This window comes from Portunus trituberculatus, chromosome 16 (genome assembly GCF_017591435.1).
Source record: "Portunus trituberculatus isolate SZX2019 chromosome 16, ASM1759143v1, whole genome shotgun sequence".
In the NCBI taxonomy this organism is placed as follows: domain Eukaryota; kingdom Metazoa; phylum Arthropoda; class Malacostraca; order Decapoda; family Portunidae; genus Portunus; species Portunus trituberculatus.
The window spans coordinates 5,192,025-5,209,258 of NC_059270.1; the positions used below are offsets into that span (position 1 = coordinate 5,192,025).

The 17,234-nt window shown below is 36.5% G+C and overlaps 1 protein-coding gene across 2 annotated transcripts; it reads left to right on the plus strand.

Annotated features, from left to right (window-relative positions):
- Positions 1-16,576, plus strand: LOC123504479 (tRNA-dihydrouridine(47) synthase [NAD(P)(+)]-like). Of its 2 annotated transcripts, XM_045255011.1 has the most exons (14): positions 1-157; positions 1,685-1,858; positions 3,021-3,148; positions 5,116-5,339; positions 6,693-6,789; positions 7,130-7,633; positions 8,410-8,604; positions 9,285-9,401; positions 9,806-9,982; positions 10,387-10,546; positions 10,864-11,015; positions 11,578-11,756; positions 13,321-13,404; positions 16,150-16,576. In XM_045255011.1, exons 4-13 carry the CDS (start codon positions 5,236-5,238, stop codon positions 13,388-13,390), a joined length of 1,755 nt encoding a protein of 584 aa, XP_045110946.1. In that variant the 5' UTR covers positions 1-157; positions 1,685-1,858; positions 3,021-3,148; positions 5,116-5,235; the 3' UTR covers positions 13,391-13,404; positions 16,150-16,576. The 2 variants fall into 2 exon arrangements, with proteins under 2 accessions (XP_045110946.1, XP_045110947.1); XM_045255012.1 differs by lacking the exon at positions 1,685-1,858 and having other exon boundaries at positions 55-157.
- Positions 16,577-17,234: the final 658 nt, after the last annotated feature.

Sequence of the window (17,234 nt, forward strand, 5' to 3'; positions counted from 1 at the left end):
TATGAAGGTTGCAGGTGCAGTGTACGCATTTAGGATGTCACTTCAGCTCCCATCCACGTGCTTTTGTTTACCAACAATTGTGCAGAGAGAGAACTGGCTGGCCTACGATCCCTTCACCTCATCAAATTTATGCTGACAGCTGCTTTGTATCACTGAAGTGAGTGACAGCTATTGTTAATGTGGTGATAAAGAATGTTTAAAAGAGAAAACTAGTTTGATCTTGAGTGGCAGAGAGAGAAGGGATTAATCTGACGGGCAGAGCTGCTCGCGGCACCGGTGTGGATGTTTTGTACTGTCGCCTCTTTACTTTATTTCATTCAAAGGAGATGGTGAATTAAACAGAAGACATCGATGGTTTGCTAAAGGTGGGAAGCTTTCTATTTCTCATTGAAAAGAATGATCAGTATTTACCTTCGATCATAAATCGGTTTCACGGGTTTATATGTTATATGTTATTTTTGTGCGATTAAACGTGTCACAAATTGGTTCATAATCCCAATGTCAAAATGAAAGACACGAGTGATGTGAAATGGTTAAAATGATATCAACTTAGTAGGGTTCAGACCTTGCAGGACACCAACCTGGATTTCTTAACCTGGATGACCTTTCCCTAAGACCTATACTAGTGATAACATCAAGTAAGGACCGAAAGGTCTAACCAACCAATGCGCCATCCTAACTAAACTCCTAGAAACGAGACAGTCAGCTTAGACGGAATGATGGAAAGTGCATTGGTGGAACAAGATACACATGATCAGGGATAATAGTTGTAAAGCTGGTTTCCAAGAGAATCTTTGAGAGCGACTTTGAAAGCACCAAGATCTCTGAACTTGTTAATCCTGCAGGGCACCAGCAGGACAGTATCTTGTTGAAAAGCTCCACCTCTTTGTGATGGTGGGGATGAAGGCTGGGGCTCCTCACTAGGTTTTTGTTAGTGTCCTGCAAGGGCATTACCTTGCTGAGTTAACTTCATCAATTCATTTGGTTAGTTTGTTTTCTACTTTCATGTGTAAACAATGAAAAAAAATTATACAAAACTTTCCCCTTGGTTTAAATGCAGTGAGGTTGCTCGTTGGTCTGTGTCATCCCTGGTGATCAGCACTGTAGGATAATGTTACACCAGACAGTCACTACTACAGTACCGAGTCTGATGCCGTGATATCTTTGTTTGCCCAAGTTACACTTTTTTCCTTTTATTATTAATATTATCATTATCTTCATCATATATCGACATTATTTTTATTATTTTCGCTCTTTTTTCTTTTATGTTAAAGGGGAAAGCTGGCTAGAATTTAACAAAAAGACCCACTGAGATGCTAGTCCTCAAACAGAGTCAAAAGAATGGGACAAATGTTGAAATCTCCCTCTTATTTTCTTGAAACCTCGCTCTTATTTTCTCAATATTTTAGTTCCATTACTCTTTCAATCCATTAAACTTTAAAACTACGGGATAAGAAACTGAAAAAATATATATAACTGATAGTTTATTGATTAAAGTATCAGTTATATATATATTTTTTCAGTTTCTTATCCCATAGTTTTTGATCGCTAACTCTTGCTCTGCATCATCAACATATTGGATTTTCATTGATACAGTGTGTTTAGGAGATGTGGATAGAGCTACTTGCCACATATTTAGTGTAAGAAGAGTATCAGCATTGAGAGACTAAATCTTAATTTGCAGATTTGTTGTCTAGAGGCTGGTAACATTAAGAAGCAAGAGTGTATAGAAAGGCAGTAAGACCAAGAGGAAGACATCAGGCAGGAGGGGTTGTTTGGCAAGTAGAAAGAGGAGCAGGTGCTGAGCCAGGATGAGCAATATTGACATCAAGGATGTTGTTGCTCACATCAAAGAAGAGTAAGTATTGCTGGGTCTGATTTACAAAGAGTGAACTCTGGTTAGGTATGCAAGTCTACAAAATCTATGCAACTTAAGACCAAAAGGCAAAAGTAACTGAAATTAGAATCTTGTCTGTGAAAGTTTTAGTTTGAGAATCGGCCAGAAATCTCAAGGAGTTGTGTCTGGAGAGTAGGGAGCCTGGTCATCTTAAAGAATCCAGTGCTTGGCCAAGAAATCCTGGATCCAATGTGAAAAAGACCAAAAGTGCGGAAGGCAGAGAACTGAGAGTTGCAACATGAGAACTTCCTACATCCAGAATTTTTTTATCGTGTTTTAAATTTTTCAGGTGGGTCAGGCTACTCTCCAGAAATGCTTTTGTGTGATATTTCTGGATGTTCCTTAGGCTGTACTGTACTGTGTAAGGGATTGTGATTAGAGAGACAAGAACATAACAGTATACACAGTAATCATTCAGTAACCATCAGGGAGATGGTGGCGTAGTGGATAAGGTGGTGAGCGTGGGTTTAAAGTTACCTACATGTCACTATGATACCCAGGTTCTAGGTGATTACACCGAAGATGCAATTGGGTGGTGATATGGGCCCTAGTATGGGCACCACTATAAATAAAATTGCCTGGGCCACTAATGGGTGGAAGCTTAACAGGGCTACAAGTATGCTTACAGGCGCTATAGGCCATAATGTAAAAAAAAGAAAAAAAAATAGAAAAGAACTTCCAAGAAATGTTTTCAGTTTCAGATGAATTAATAGACTAAGAGTTGAGTCATAAGGGAGATATTTAGAAAAACAGTTTCATTCAAATCCGAAAAATAAGACTTTTTTCCTTTGCTTGAGAATGCATACTTTGTTAATAGACTGATATATGGTAGTTTTACACACCGTATATCTGTACAGTTTTGTTTCAAGATAGAAAGTATTGCTTTATAATGGTTTCTTTCATTCCTTCAAAGTAAGGGATGAAAGATATCATTAGTATGCAGAACACAGTGAGGTAGCACACATTATCTTTTGAAATTTCACAGGTCATTTAATTTTATTCACCTTCAAAATTTTATTTTATGATAACAAGGTGTTCCAATCCTAAAAATAATTCTGTAGTCATGTGAGAGTTTGGCTCCTGCACAACATGTCTTTCTTTAACTCTTTGTTCCCATCTGCAGATTTATAATTCCACCGGAACCACGTGAAACAAAAACAGAAGCAAAGGATGAGGATGACAAAGCCTCTGCCACAGAACCAGAGGCGGACAAAACTTCAGAGCCTCCTCGCAAGAAGCAGAAACTTACAGGTTAGTTCAGAAATGGTAAAAGAAAGTAAATGTGGTAAGAGAAAGTGATTATGTTGGAAAATACTGTGGTAGATAAACAGATCAGCTGACCTGAATGAACGGACACAGAGATAGACAGGCAGCTGGATGAAACCAGTTAAATTTGCATGAGAACTGTAAGTAGCTAATATATTTATTTGAAGTAGATATATAAATACAAGGAAACCGTAACAGTTGCCTCAGAAACAAATGAAGTTTAAATTTATTGTGCAATAGTAATGGTTACATAATCTGAGTCAACTATTGATTTATTCTCATCCTGCTTTCCTTTGCTGACAGTTCTCATGTACAGTGGTACCTAGGTATATATCTGTAATCTGTTCCAGATCCTTGGGCTCATACCAAACAGGACATATATCAAGCAAATTTTTTCCCATAAGAAATAAAGGGAAAATTATTAATCCATTCCCATGACAAAAATGTTGTTATTGACATATTGCATAGTGCATTGATGGGATTGTATAAGATCATTCAAATACTACTTAATATTGAATTCATAACTTATTTAGTGGCATATAAAACACATACCCATTTCAGTAGGACATAAAGCTTTTTATGTATTTAGATATTTCATTTTTAAAGCAAGTTAGTGGAACATCTAAATAGAAAACAAGTAATCATGATAGTAGAAATATCTTAAATGATTGCAGTAATATAACGGAGGTACTTGCCTAGTTATGAAAGCATGGAGAAGAATGCAGCGGACCAGCTGCCGAGATGTTAACACATGTAGGGCATCACTAAACAGGATCGCATTTTAATTTTCAACATTTCCTTACATTGTATTGTTGTTGAAAAATGTGATATAGCACCCTTGCCTATAAGGCAAGTGTAAGTCTTCAGGTGTACATGTGAAGGGAATTTCAAAATTAATTCTATGGGAAGCCTCACATTTGCAGGATGATTCCTTGAGCCATTTTTATGATAAGTGGTGTGTCTTATATGTTGTCACGTATGGTGAATAGAAAAGCAATCAGATGAAATAAATGGAAATTAAACGTCACTTTTTTTTTTTTTTTTTTCTATACTTGGATAAAAGTTTGCCACATTTAATGAGAAACACACCAAGCTGACAACACTGCTCACGAGCAGTCATAACATGGTCTCATGAGAGATAAACAAGGGTAGTGTGCAGTGTTGTGACTCATTGTGACCCATACAAGTTGTAGCATGCAAACAAAGGTCATATACCAAGCAAATTTTTTTGTATCTAAACAGGATGTATACCAAGAAGTGGACTTATTCCAAAGTAGACATATACTGAGGTACCACTATATGTATGTATATCCATCTTAGTATGTTTCCTTGTAGTTTGCATGGATATCTACATATGTTAAAGATATCAATCAATGATTTTGGTCTATATAAGTATCTATCTGCCTTTGTGTACTTACTTATCCATATTATTGACCAGTAGTGCAAGAAGCAGAGAGAGAGAGAGAGAGATTAAATCATAATGTTGAAAGAAGAAGGAAAGCCAAAGTTTTGTTTATACTGTAGAGATGATTCTTTCTATATATCATTGACTCAGAGCTGGAAATTAAAAGTGACCTTATTATATTTTTGTATAATAATGGATATATATTAGTTAAAATAATAAAGAACCTGAAAATATTTGAGACTTCATCATGGAAAGTCAAATAAAATGTCAGTTAGTAATGACAATAATTATGTGCAGAACATACTGAAAAAGGGGAGAAATATCAAGCTTTACAGAAGCTTAAACTTAAAGAAAAGTCCTCGTGTCTCTAATTACCATATTAATTTTACTTGATCATTATTGTTTCTATCTCTTCCTTTTTTTTATCATTATTATTGCTTTCATTTCTTCCCTTTCTTCCCTCTTACATTTGTCAATTCCCTTGTTGACTTTCATATCCATTATTCACACTTTTCTCATTACCTCTCCACCTATTAATCTTCCTCAGGTACCCACAAGAACCGACCCAAGCTGGTGAAGGCTCCAAGGAGTTCCAAGCTCTGTCGTGCTTTGTGGTGCCTTGAGAAGGGATGAGACATCCTCTTGTTCTTATCCCAAGTGTGACTTCATGCATGACATCTCAGCATTCTTGAGTACCAAACCATCAGATCTTGGACCAGAGTGCCATAACTTCCGCACTTATGGGAGGTGTCACTATGGCCTGGTGTGCCGGTGAGTGTGTGTGCATGTGCATGTGTATGCCTGTGTTGCAAATCACATAGAACATTACTGTAACAAAGTATATTTTGATCCTAATTGTATCATGATGAAAGACAAGATTAGCAATGATGATGGGCAAATAGGAAAGACAAGAATATACAGGCAACCCCCACTTAACGAAGGGGTTACGTTCCTAAAAACCCTTTGTTAAGCAAACCGATTATAACAAGTTTAACTCCTGACTTGAACTTCCATTGAGATTAAACAAAGCGAGAGTGCATCATAGTATAGTGAAAGGTTTAATGAAAGTAAAAATTATGAAGTTAAATATTTAGGCAGTTTAATTTAAGTCATTATAATGTACACTAATGTATGTATGTACGTAACTTTATAATGTTGATGATCTTAAATTTATGAAGAGAGGGAGAGTGAAACGGGAAAAACACTAACTGGCAACCTGTGGAATATAAACACATACAAAACTTATGTACCACATTTCCACAAGGCTTTCTATTTTATCCATTGTAGAGTCACAAGTTCAGGTGGTTCTTTTAGCTTGCAAGAAAGATACAGTCTCACCAGCCTTCTTAATAGAGTCTGCTGACTTGAAAATAGTAGAGACAGTTGATGGAGTCAAGATGGTGGCGAGCAATGCTATTAGTTTTCTCGCCTCTCGTGTCTGTGAATAATATTCAGCTTCACTCCAAGAGTAAGAGATTTCCTGGGCTTCTTAGCAACGCTAGGCGACATTGCAGGGCGTTTTGGTAGTAAATTGAGCGAGGGAAGACGAGCTGCTGCTGACGCTGTTATTATTTTTAATAGGGGGAGTGAGTGGTGTGCGTGTTGTCCACATAATTTGGTGTGTTCAAAAGCCTGTCGTCTTGTGTAATACGGCGGGGCTTTCAAACTTGGAAAAAATTACATGGATTAAACTTCGTTAAAGCGAGTTTGGTAGTAAAATGAAACCTTCATTGTAGCAAAATTTCGTTGTGTGAACCTTCGTTAAGCAGGGGTTACCTGTATTTTAAAGAGTGTGATGAGCTAAATGTGATGTGTTACTACAATGTACAATGTTAGAGATATAACAAAAATGATGAGAATACTTGATTAAGACTAACATTTTGCGTTGTAAATCAAGGTAAACATGCAATTTATTACTGAAAAAGCATCTAAAGTAAAGGGACTGCCAGATGGATTACATTTTAAAAATTTATTTCAGTAAGTTGCTACTAAATGATAGAGGCTAACCTACACAGAGGTGGAAGCTGTCCTTGTAAATAATAATGACAACAATGAAATGCCACTTTGCCTTCATTATAGGCAGTCTGAACTCCATGGTGATGGTTATGCTTCTCTTGGTCTCAGGTTTGGGGGTGACCACATTGAAGGAGAAAGGAATAAAGTGGAGCAGCGACCTAATGGAGTGACTGGTCCTGCCACCACCAACACTCTCAAGAAAGAGGTGAGTGCTGGGGTGTCTCCTGCCCAAGAGAAGTAGTCACAATGTGGTTATGAAGATAGAAAATGATATGAATATGGATCAAGATTTTGTTCTTTGTTCATTCTACTTTTTTTTTTTATGAATATGGGTTCAGATTTTGTTCTTTGCTCACTTTCTTATTATATTAACTCTTTCTGTCATACATTTTAGATTTAAGGAAAGATAAGTTACAAAAAAGGAAAAAAATTGATAGTTATATTAGTGAATCTTTAAATTGAATATGGTGTTAGAATTTTTTTTTTTTTTTTTTTTTTCAAACTTGGAAAAAAGTCATCCTCATTCTCTTTTCCTCTCCTGACAGGTCCAGCATCTCTTGAGGAAACGGCAGTATGACTTCACCAAGGCAAAGGAAGCCAACCGTAAGGCTCAGAGTGATATAGCCAAAAATGCTGACAAAGCTAAGAATCCTGAAAAAAATACAGTCACAGGAACACCAACCACTGACACCAAAGCTGATACTTCTGTTCCCCCTTCAACCAATGACAGCAAATCTCAGGACCAGTCATTAGATCCTGACAAAAACACTGACACCAAAGCTAATACTTCTGTTCCCCCTTCAACCAATGACAGCAAATCTCAGGACCAGTCATTAGATGCTGACAAAAACACTGAAAGTACACCTCAGTCTGCCCCAGAGGACATTATCACATCAGTTGAAAATGGACAAGAAAAGTGTGACACAGAGGCTGTCATTAAGAATGGGGAGAAGACAGCCTGTGAGGGTAATGGGGAGACACATCACCTTGGTCCAGCTTCAGATGAGGACCTTGTGAAGCCAACTGCAGGAGAGAGGAGGAAGAAAACAGTAAGAATAAACTTCTCTGCTAGCTTTCCATAACATTTAAACCTATTTTTGTTGTGTGTATTTTAGTGTAGTTGATTTTGGAGCTATACTTCCCATGGAATTTAAGTTCTTAAGTAGTGGTACATTGCTGATAACCTTAATCATATAATATTATTAAATGTATAAAGTGTTTTTAGTCTGAGTCTTCTTTTTATGTTAAAATTGGTAAGTATTGCATATGTAGGATATAATGGTCTATTTTCCTTTGAGAAAGGAGAAATTATTTTATTCTACTTTTTATTTGATTTGTTTGTTATTTTTCTCTTCTGATGTCCTTGAAACGAGACTATATAGTTGCAAAGGGTTAACAAATATGTGGATCCTCTATTAAATGCCATTACTTGGTGCTATTAAAGTTATAGTTGATATTGTTGCTGTTAATCTATTTAATTTGAAGAGAGAAAGTTCACAATCCTTTTTAGGGACAAAATGACTGAAGTGAATGCCAATCATCTTTCTATTTTAACCTAAGTAATAAGTATACTTGCAGAGTATCAAAGACACCTATCAGAAAGATGGATAGAATTTCATGCACTGCACTATAGTTTGAATAGATGATTTCTTCTGAAAGATCAAATTTACTGTCAGATTAGGGCAAAATTACTCCCACTCTTATGCAGTCATTTTATTGTATATGTGTTGTTGATTTTTTAGTATTAAGTATCACTGGCAGCTTTTCCATTGATACATTTTCACTTCCTCATATCATGAAGTCAATCTGGTACCACCATCTACAGATCGACTGGCGAGGAAAGACCTACCTGGCACCCCTCACCACCCTAGGCAACCTTCCATTTCGGCGTATCTGCAAGAAATATGGGGCAGACATTACCTGTGGAGAGATGGCCCTTGCTGCCAACCTGCTTCAGGGCTTTCCCAGTGAGTGGGCACTGGTCAAGAGACATGCATCTGAAGACTGCTTTGGCATACAGGTGAAGGCTGTGACATGGGTGCTTACATGTGTCTTGTAAGCGGACTACATCATTTCTTTTGTGCAAGTTTAGTATTGGCATCCTAGTTTTGTATATTAACAAAACTAGGGCAATGAAGGATGACATTGGTTACAGGCTGGAGAAGATAGAGGTAAGGATGATTAGGTGGATGAATTGTACATTATCATATACGATGAAATGAGGGGAAAGATGATAGTTAAGTGAATTAATCTGGTGATGAGAAAGGTCTTCTTCCACAGTGAAAAGATACCAGAGGCTGATTGGACTTAGAGAATTAGGGTGAAAACAAAACTTGGATCAAACTATGCAGAAGGATCTTAAGAACTAGGCTTGTCTAGGGAAACTATTCGAGACTGTTTAGCTTGATAGTTGCTGTTAGGTGAACTTTGCTGACACACTTGAGATATGGATGGCTTTTCATGTTGGTGGTGATAGGTCATTAGAAAAGAAGAACATGCGTATAAGACAGCTGAAATATCCCAATTGAAAAAAGTCTTAGATTTGAGGCACAAATTTATTCACCATTTAGATACATCCTTTTGTTCTCAATACTGAAGGAATTAAGGTAAACAAGAGAAACATTTAAGATATCAGGTTTACTGGCTCTTTTCCTTAATTTAAAGTGTTTGTCTTTCTTCCTATCCTCTCCTGACTGGCAGCTGTGTGGAAGCAATGCAGAGACCATGGCCAAGTGTGCCCAGCTGCTGGATGAGAATGCTGACTTTGACTTCATGGACATCAACATGGGCTGTCCTATTGATCTTATTTACAAACAGGTCATTATTACCATTATTTTTTGTTGTTAGTTTTTATTTCATTATTTTATTTATTTATTTATTGTTAATTTAATTGTATTTATTTTTTATGTATGTATGTATTTTCTTGTGCATGTGAGAAATATTTAGATGAATTGTGTTGGGTGTGAACTTGCCAGGTGGGGTAGTGTTCTTCAAACTTTTCTTATCATGACCTAGTTTGATTTTCTATACTTCCTTCACAGCCTAGTATATCTATTCTATTGTACTTTTATACCCCTGATATGGAAACTGATGGGGTCATATATAAAGTGAAATAACATTATATGCTAGTGAATGATATTGACATCTTGGCAAATCAGTGTAGACTCATCTTTACACTCATCTTGTCTTCACTTTCCTGATCACTATGCCTTGCCATTCAGGGAGGGGGAAGTGCCCTGATGCGCCGCCAGGGATGTCTGGAGCAGATGGTGAGGGGCATGAAACAGGTGTTGAGTCGGCCACTGACCCTTAAGATGCGTACAGCCGTGTACCGTGACACCAAGGTGGCTCACGACCTGGTCCAGCGCGCCAAGCTGTGGGACGTCTCCATGGTGACGGTGCGTGTGGTGTGACTCATGGTGAAGTGGTGTGTATGAAGTGGCACAGGGTGATAGTGTGAAGTGGTGTAAGGTTTGTGTGAGTGGGCTGTGGTGGTGTTAAAGTGGGTGATGCTTAGTGAAGTGATGCAGGTTGCGAAGAGTGGTGGGTTAAGGTGCAGCAGTGTTGTGTGGTGATGTAAGGGTGCTTCATGGGATTTCATGAAGTTTAGTGCACAAAAACCTGCTGTGGTGTTCAGTGTACCTCATTAACTCTTCTACTTGACTTCAGTGATGATTCAAGCTCATGAAAGATATTGATTTTATCTCTTACTATTATGTGTTACTCCTCCGTCTGTCCCTAAATCTCACCATCCCAAATACAGAACATAGTCATGATGCTGATGATGATATTGTACTTGCAGATTCATGGCCGGTCAAAGGAGCAACGTTACCTCAAGCTGGCTGACTGGGATTATGTGGGACAGTGTGCAGTGGCAGCCCAGCCCATGCCTGTCTTTGGTAATGGGGATGTGCTCTCCTATGAGGACTATAATGCCTGCCTTAACAATACTGGGGTGGCAGGTGTGTGACATCATATCATCTGTTGTCTTGCTTTGTGTTGCAGTAATGTTGTACCAATTGCTAGGTCTTCAGTTGCAGAACTTTTAATTTGATAGTGAAGAGTGTTATATACCTTTGAATTGATGTGCCAGATTATGGCTCTTGTCCACAAAGTTGGTGGTGGCATTGCAGATGCTTTCTACTGTATACAGATTTCTGCTTGTGCAACAGTGTTGGTGAATTTATCTTCATGTACAAGAATTTATTGTATTTATATATTTTTCCTCAGAGTAATTGAAAAATGCACTTCTCTGTTATGCTTTCCCTTATGGTATCAGGTATAATGATTGCCCGAGGTGCTCTCATCAAGCCGTGGGTCTTCCAGGAGATCAAGGAGCAGCGTCACTGGGATATCAGCTCTTCAGAGAGGCTGGACATGCTGCGTGACTTCACCAACTTTGGCCTGGAGCACTGGGGTAGTGACAATGAGGTAAGTGTATCCTATCACTCCTGGCTTAAGCCCTGTGTAGTAAAACTAGGTAAACTAGTGCACACACAAACACACACACACACACACACACACACACACACACACACACACACACACACACACACACACACACACACACACACCACGCAGTGTAGTGGTTAGCACGCTCGACTCACAATCGAGAGGGCCGGGTTCGAGTCCCGGTGTGACGAGGCAAATGGGCAAGCCTCTTAATTTGTGGCCCCTGTTCACCTAGTAGTAAATAGGTACGGGATGTAACTCGAGGGGTTGTGGCCTCGCTTTCCCGGTGTGTGGAATGTGTTGTGGTTTCAGTCCCACCCGAAGATCAGTCTATGAGCTCTGAGCTCGCTCCGTAATGGGGAAAACTGGCTGGGTGACCAGCAGGCGACCGTGGTTAATTACACACACACACACACACACACACACACACACACACACACACACACACACACACACACACACACACACACACACACACACACACACACACACACACACACACACACACTGTCTCACTCATTCTGCATCTTTATTCCTCCAGGGTGTAGAAAAGACCCGGAGGTTCCTGCTGGAATGGCTGTCGTTCCTGCACCGTTACGTCCCAGTTGGCCTTTTGGAGAGCACCCAAAAGATCAATCAGCAACCACCTGCCTTCAGGGGGCGGGATGACCTTGAGACACTGATGGCCTCACGCAGTGTTAATGACTGGATCAAGATCAGGTGAGGTGGCATAGGGCTCTTCTTTATCATTTAATGCCTTTTTTTCTCATCACAGTGTGGTTGGATGCAGTGACTCTCCTCTATTCTTGTCTGTCTTGCACAAGCTCCTCATTCACTTCCAACAGGTTCATATCCTGTTGAATGCACTTCCTCCTTGTCTTCTTAGGTCTTCCTCACTGATTTCCTTCCACCAACTTCCATATTTTCCACCACTCTTGCTGTATTGTATTCTAACCTCCTCTCTGCCACCTCACCACTTGCCTTCCAATCCTGCCATCTCACGCCAGCTATATATCACAACATTCTATGATCACACTCTCTTAAAATCCTGTAAGTCTTTCATTCTGGGCCCATATTCCAGAATTGGGTTATTTTGGGCTTGGAATTGACAATGCTGACAGGACTGGTTAAGGAATAGTTACCCTTGAACTTTGGTTGGCCAGATTTATGCTAACCTATACAGTGTAGATTGAGCACCATGGAACTACTGAGTCTCGGATGAATTAATCAGTAATATGGACTGGTGGGGCCTGAATTGAAACTCTGTTTTTGACTACATCCAAATATGAGCTTCTCCAGGCTTGGTGAACTGAACTGGCTTGTGATTTGATGTGGTGAAAGTAAGCAGAATTTTGGCTTTGAATCCATATATGAGTGTCTGTCTGTAAACCAGGCTAGCAGTCACTCACAAGCTAGCCCAGATAGAATACTAAACCATCATACATAATTTACACCCTTAGCCCTATTGGCCCTTAGTGGAAAGGGACAGTCTCATGGACCACCCTACTACACCACAGGAGTTTAAGTATACTACAGCAGGTATATACTTCCACAGCAAGACCTGACAGGATACACTGGTTTATGCTTGGCCCTTGCTCTAATTGACGATATTGCATCCCTTGCTATCTTTTACTGCTATTTTCATACAGTGCTCTTTAGAGCTTGCTAACTGCATGCCTGCTGTCCTCTCATTGCCTCACTGTACAAAACTTTCTTCTTTCTTTCATCCCCATTCTGTCCACTTCCTTGATGAAAGAGTTAGCCTCAGTCATTAATCCCTTTCTCTGCTAAACTCTGAGACTCCCTGCCTTCTGTATCTTCTCTTTCCTATGATTTGAATTCTTTCAGTAGTGGAGGTTTCAAGATAATTATCTTCCATTATTTAATATTCTTTGTGGCTTTTCTTTGGAAACTGTCACTCAAGTAAGCCTTTTTACTTCAAAATCTTTTATTCCCTTTGGCCAGTGGTCATCTTACATTAAAAAACTCACATTTCTTGACTATAATAGTTTATATTATGTTTTTTTTCAAGTGTACAATGATATAGTAATGTCAAGTGAAATTAGTGGTTCATTCAATTTTTCTTCAGCACCTACAAAGTTGTGGTTATGAAGATTCATGAATCAAAACATCAAGATATATTAAATTTCTGTTGGCTGTGAAATCATTGAGGTTTCTGTGTATAAGTCAATTAAATCCATTCAAAGTGCTGTAGCATTATTTTTCAGTTATTTTGTAGATGCATGAGATAATTCTGTAAATGTCTGTTTATCTTTGTTGACAGTGAGATGCTCCTAGGATCAGTACCAGCTGACTTTGCATTCCTGCCCAAACACAAGGCCAATGCATACTAGTGAGCAGTGGTTAGGTATGATGCTAAATTAATAACTATGTTACTCATTTTCATCTAAGGTTATGATTCTTTCAGTCATTAAAGTAAAAAAAATTGGTTTTAAAAGTTTATTTCAAATGAAAAATTGTGTTTTTTTTCAGGTGTCTTCATTTTCTTAAAAGTGAGATATAATTATTGTTCATACTGCATGCATAAGAACTCAAAACACTATGTTTCTTATAATTATTTATTCTTTTAAGGTAAATAATCCTTATAAAGTAAGGATTATTAATGTGAAATCTTTTTGAGTTTTTGATACCTCTACAAAAAAAGGTTTAAAGATTTGCAATGAAAATGTTCCTTCTAAGCTTACAGATGATTAAATCTGGAAAAAGTTGAAAAATTTTCATGTTAAATATGATTTTTGTCTGTACCACAACCCTAACTCAGATGACAATTTTACATAATATTATGTTTAATAGTTCGTCATTAATCAAACAATGCATAGCAATTATCATCAGTCAGGACTCTTTAGAGGGGACTTTCTTTATTCATTTATTTATTTTATTCTTATTTTTTTATTTATTTTTTTTTGGAAGGCGAGTGATGGGGAATGGATGTGTACATTTTTTTTATTGGAAAAAAAATATTTAAGATTACATACTATTAAGTCATGAAAAGTAGAATTTTTTTTTTATACAGATATGAATTGTAAAACTGATATTTTTTAGTGTGTCCATTTAAATAAAAAGTTGAATTTAATATATATATATATATATATATATATATATATATATATATATATATATATATATATATATATATATATATATATATATATATATACTGCATTCCTGATATTTTGAAAGACTTTTACATGATTAATAGCTCTTCTTTAAGTAAAGAATATATCAAGTATTAGATAAGCATTGTAAATTGAAAATTTTAAACATTTTCTATCATTTTCAGATCCATACAAAGAAGCTGAAAATGTTTTGCAATAAAAGAATTTGATTTACAGTTCCATATGATTAAATCATGAGAAGTAGAAGATGAATTTTTATGTAAAACACATATACCAATTATAAAGTGTTTTGTTTTTATGTAAATTAGAAAATCAAATAAGATTATTCTCTGTACTGCACTTCAAAGAACTCAGTACTATTTTATATTTGTGTAATGTTTCTTTTTAAGTCAAGAATATATAAAACTATAAAATTAAGGAAAATTTTAACATTTTTATGATACAGGTCTGCACCTGTACAAAGTACAGAAAATTTTAGCAATAAAGAGTTTTCATCTAAAGTTAAGGATGATAAAGTTATGAACAGTAAAAAGATAAAAAAAAAATAGATATAAAACTTTTCAACAACTGAAAAACTATTCTTTTTAGGAGTCTTGATTTTTTTTAGAAAGTATGATGTGATCATTGTTTGTACTACACTCATAAAGACTCAAAATGCTATTTTTCTTATAATTAATGGTTAATTTTTTAAAGTAAATAATACTTCGGGATTACAAGATAAAAATCTTCACTGTGAAAATTTTCCATGTTTTTAATACAGGTACAAATAATGCATAAAAATGTTTCATATAAGGTTACAGATGATCTGGAAAAAAGTAGAAGATTTTTTATACAAAAGATATATATGAATAAAAAAAAAACTGATTCTTTTATGTCTCCATCTTTTTGAAAATTAAAATATGATTATGTTTGTACCACACTCCTTAGAACTGAAATGGCCATTTTACATATATTGATAGATCTTTACTTAAACAATGTATCACAATTATCTTTTAAAGTTAAATTGTTTACATTTTTTAAAACAGGTCTTGACCTGTAAAAAAAAAATTTTAAAAGAATGCGCTTCACAAGTTTTTCATCTAAGATTACAGATGACAAAATCACAAAAAGTAGAAGAATTTTGTATAAAAGGTAAACATAAATTGAAAAATTGAGATGTTTTTAGGTGTTTCCTTATAAAGAATAAAAGTGAAATATGATTTTTTGCATAAACATGTACTGCACTCCTGTGTTAGAAAATGTTTCAACATTTATATGAGCATGTTGAAGTGCTAAACTTTCAAATTCAAATGCAGTTATTTTGCTTAAAACAGTACTTTTACATTGGTGAAGAGGCAGGATAAACATTGAATTTGAACTTTTTTATAATTTTTAAGATAATTATAAAAACAAAGATTTGGTTTTATTGATTTTTCATTTGAAATATGAATATTGTCATCACTGATATCAGGATTTTATCATTTATTGATATATCGGTTATCAGGCAATACATTTATCACCACTTCTTAATCATTGATTACCATCGATGAGGTTCTTGTTATCTATTTATCAGTTATTACAGTCAACTTATTTTCATTATCATGCTCAGCTATGCATAGTGGTACAAGCAAGATTGGAATATGCATTAACAGTGTGGTTATCAAGCACAAAAAAGGAACGTAAGAAAACTTGAGAGAATTTAAAGAGCAACATTAAAACTGGTACCAAGTTTAAGACATATTATGTGAGAAGAGGTTATCTGATTTAATAACATTAGAACAAAAAAGAAAAGGTAGTCTTGATTCCAGTTATTAGAGACACAACAGGACACGGAAGAGAGATATAAAAATAATAGTATTCTCATTGGTGAGTGATGCAAATATAGCAGTACTTTTGCACATTAGTCTGATGGCAGAACTGCTCTTCTTCTGTACCTTATTAGATACCTCTCTTTTGTAGCATGCAGTTTGCTGACTTGGCTGCACATTTTCTTGCAGTGTCAGACCGCTGGATGTGGCAGCACGTTAGCAGCAGCTGCAATATGGTCCTTGAGGTGACATGATGGACACCAGCACCTAGCCTCATCAGTCACAACAAGTGCTTCCCTTCTGTATTAGGGACCTATATTATTTTGTTATTATTTGTCAACAATTTTGAAATGAGGATGAGGTCAACAGAAATCGTATGGAGCAATTAGTTGTGTATATCTAAAGGGACAATTTTCCAGTGACTTTTGCTCATGTATATACACCTTTATTAATTCTGTCCTCAGATTTCAATTATTGTGATGCACTTTTTAATGGTATTGATTCAAGAAAATGTGTTAAGTTAAACAAAAAAAAATCTTGAAAGTGGATGTATTTTCTTGTTTTATTATTAAATTCTTTACTGGGATCATTTATTGAAACCAGTTGTTAATTTTCATCCAGTTTCTTATTCTTATCATCAGAACAGCACCAGAGCCAAAGCTCCTTTCTAGGCTGACTGATATTACTTTTGCAGGATGGGTTGGGAACTTGGGAGAATATGATGGGAGAGGTCTCATAAAGTACCAGTTTCTTACCATGATTTCTTACCTCGATGAGAGTTTTGTCCCTCATCGATATCATTTACATTTTCCACCCAAAAATACATGGAAAAGAACTGACAAACATTTTAGGAATGGATGGCTAATAAGGATGCAAATATTTTCATAATCCAGACAGTTAGAAGTACTCAAAAAGAATGTCACTAAGGAATTCACTCAGCTTTTGTTTAAAAGATGTCAAAGAATGATCTGAAACAATGTCCTCATTAAGAGAATTCCGAGCTTCAATAGCTGATCAAGGATTCAGCCCTTATATCAGTTTGGTGGTGAGGGATCTTTTTACTATGACCCATGGTGAGATTATTATGTACCATCCTGAGATGACCCAGCTGGGAGAGGACAGTGGCCATTCATAATTAGATCAGGTTGGAATGGTCTCCTTTAATTGAATATAGATTTAGTTTATATAAACATTCAGCATTTGATACATAAAAAAAGTCCATAGATCTCCTTTGCTCACCTCTGCACAGATTCCAACAGTTGCAGATCACCAAT

Bases quoted from the DNA above. Each gene is read 5' to 3' on its own strand.
- LOC123504479 (XM_045255011.1), top strand. From the start codon at position 5,236: ATGCATGACATCTCAGCATTCTTGAGTACCAAACCATCAGATCTTGGA. The intron at 6,790-7,129 runs GTGAGTGCTGGG...CTCTCCTGACAG, and splicing joins CCAACACTCTCAAGAAAGAG to GTCCAGCATCTCTTGAGGAA. The intron at 11,757-13,320 runs GTGAGGTGGCAT...CTTTGTTGACAG, and splicing joins AATGACTGGATCAAGATCAG to TGAGATGCTCCTAGGATCAG.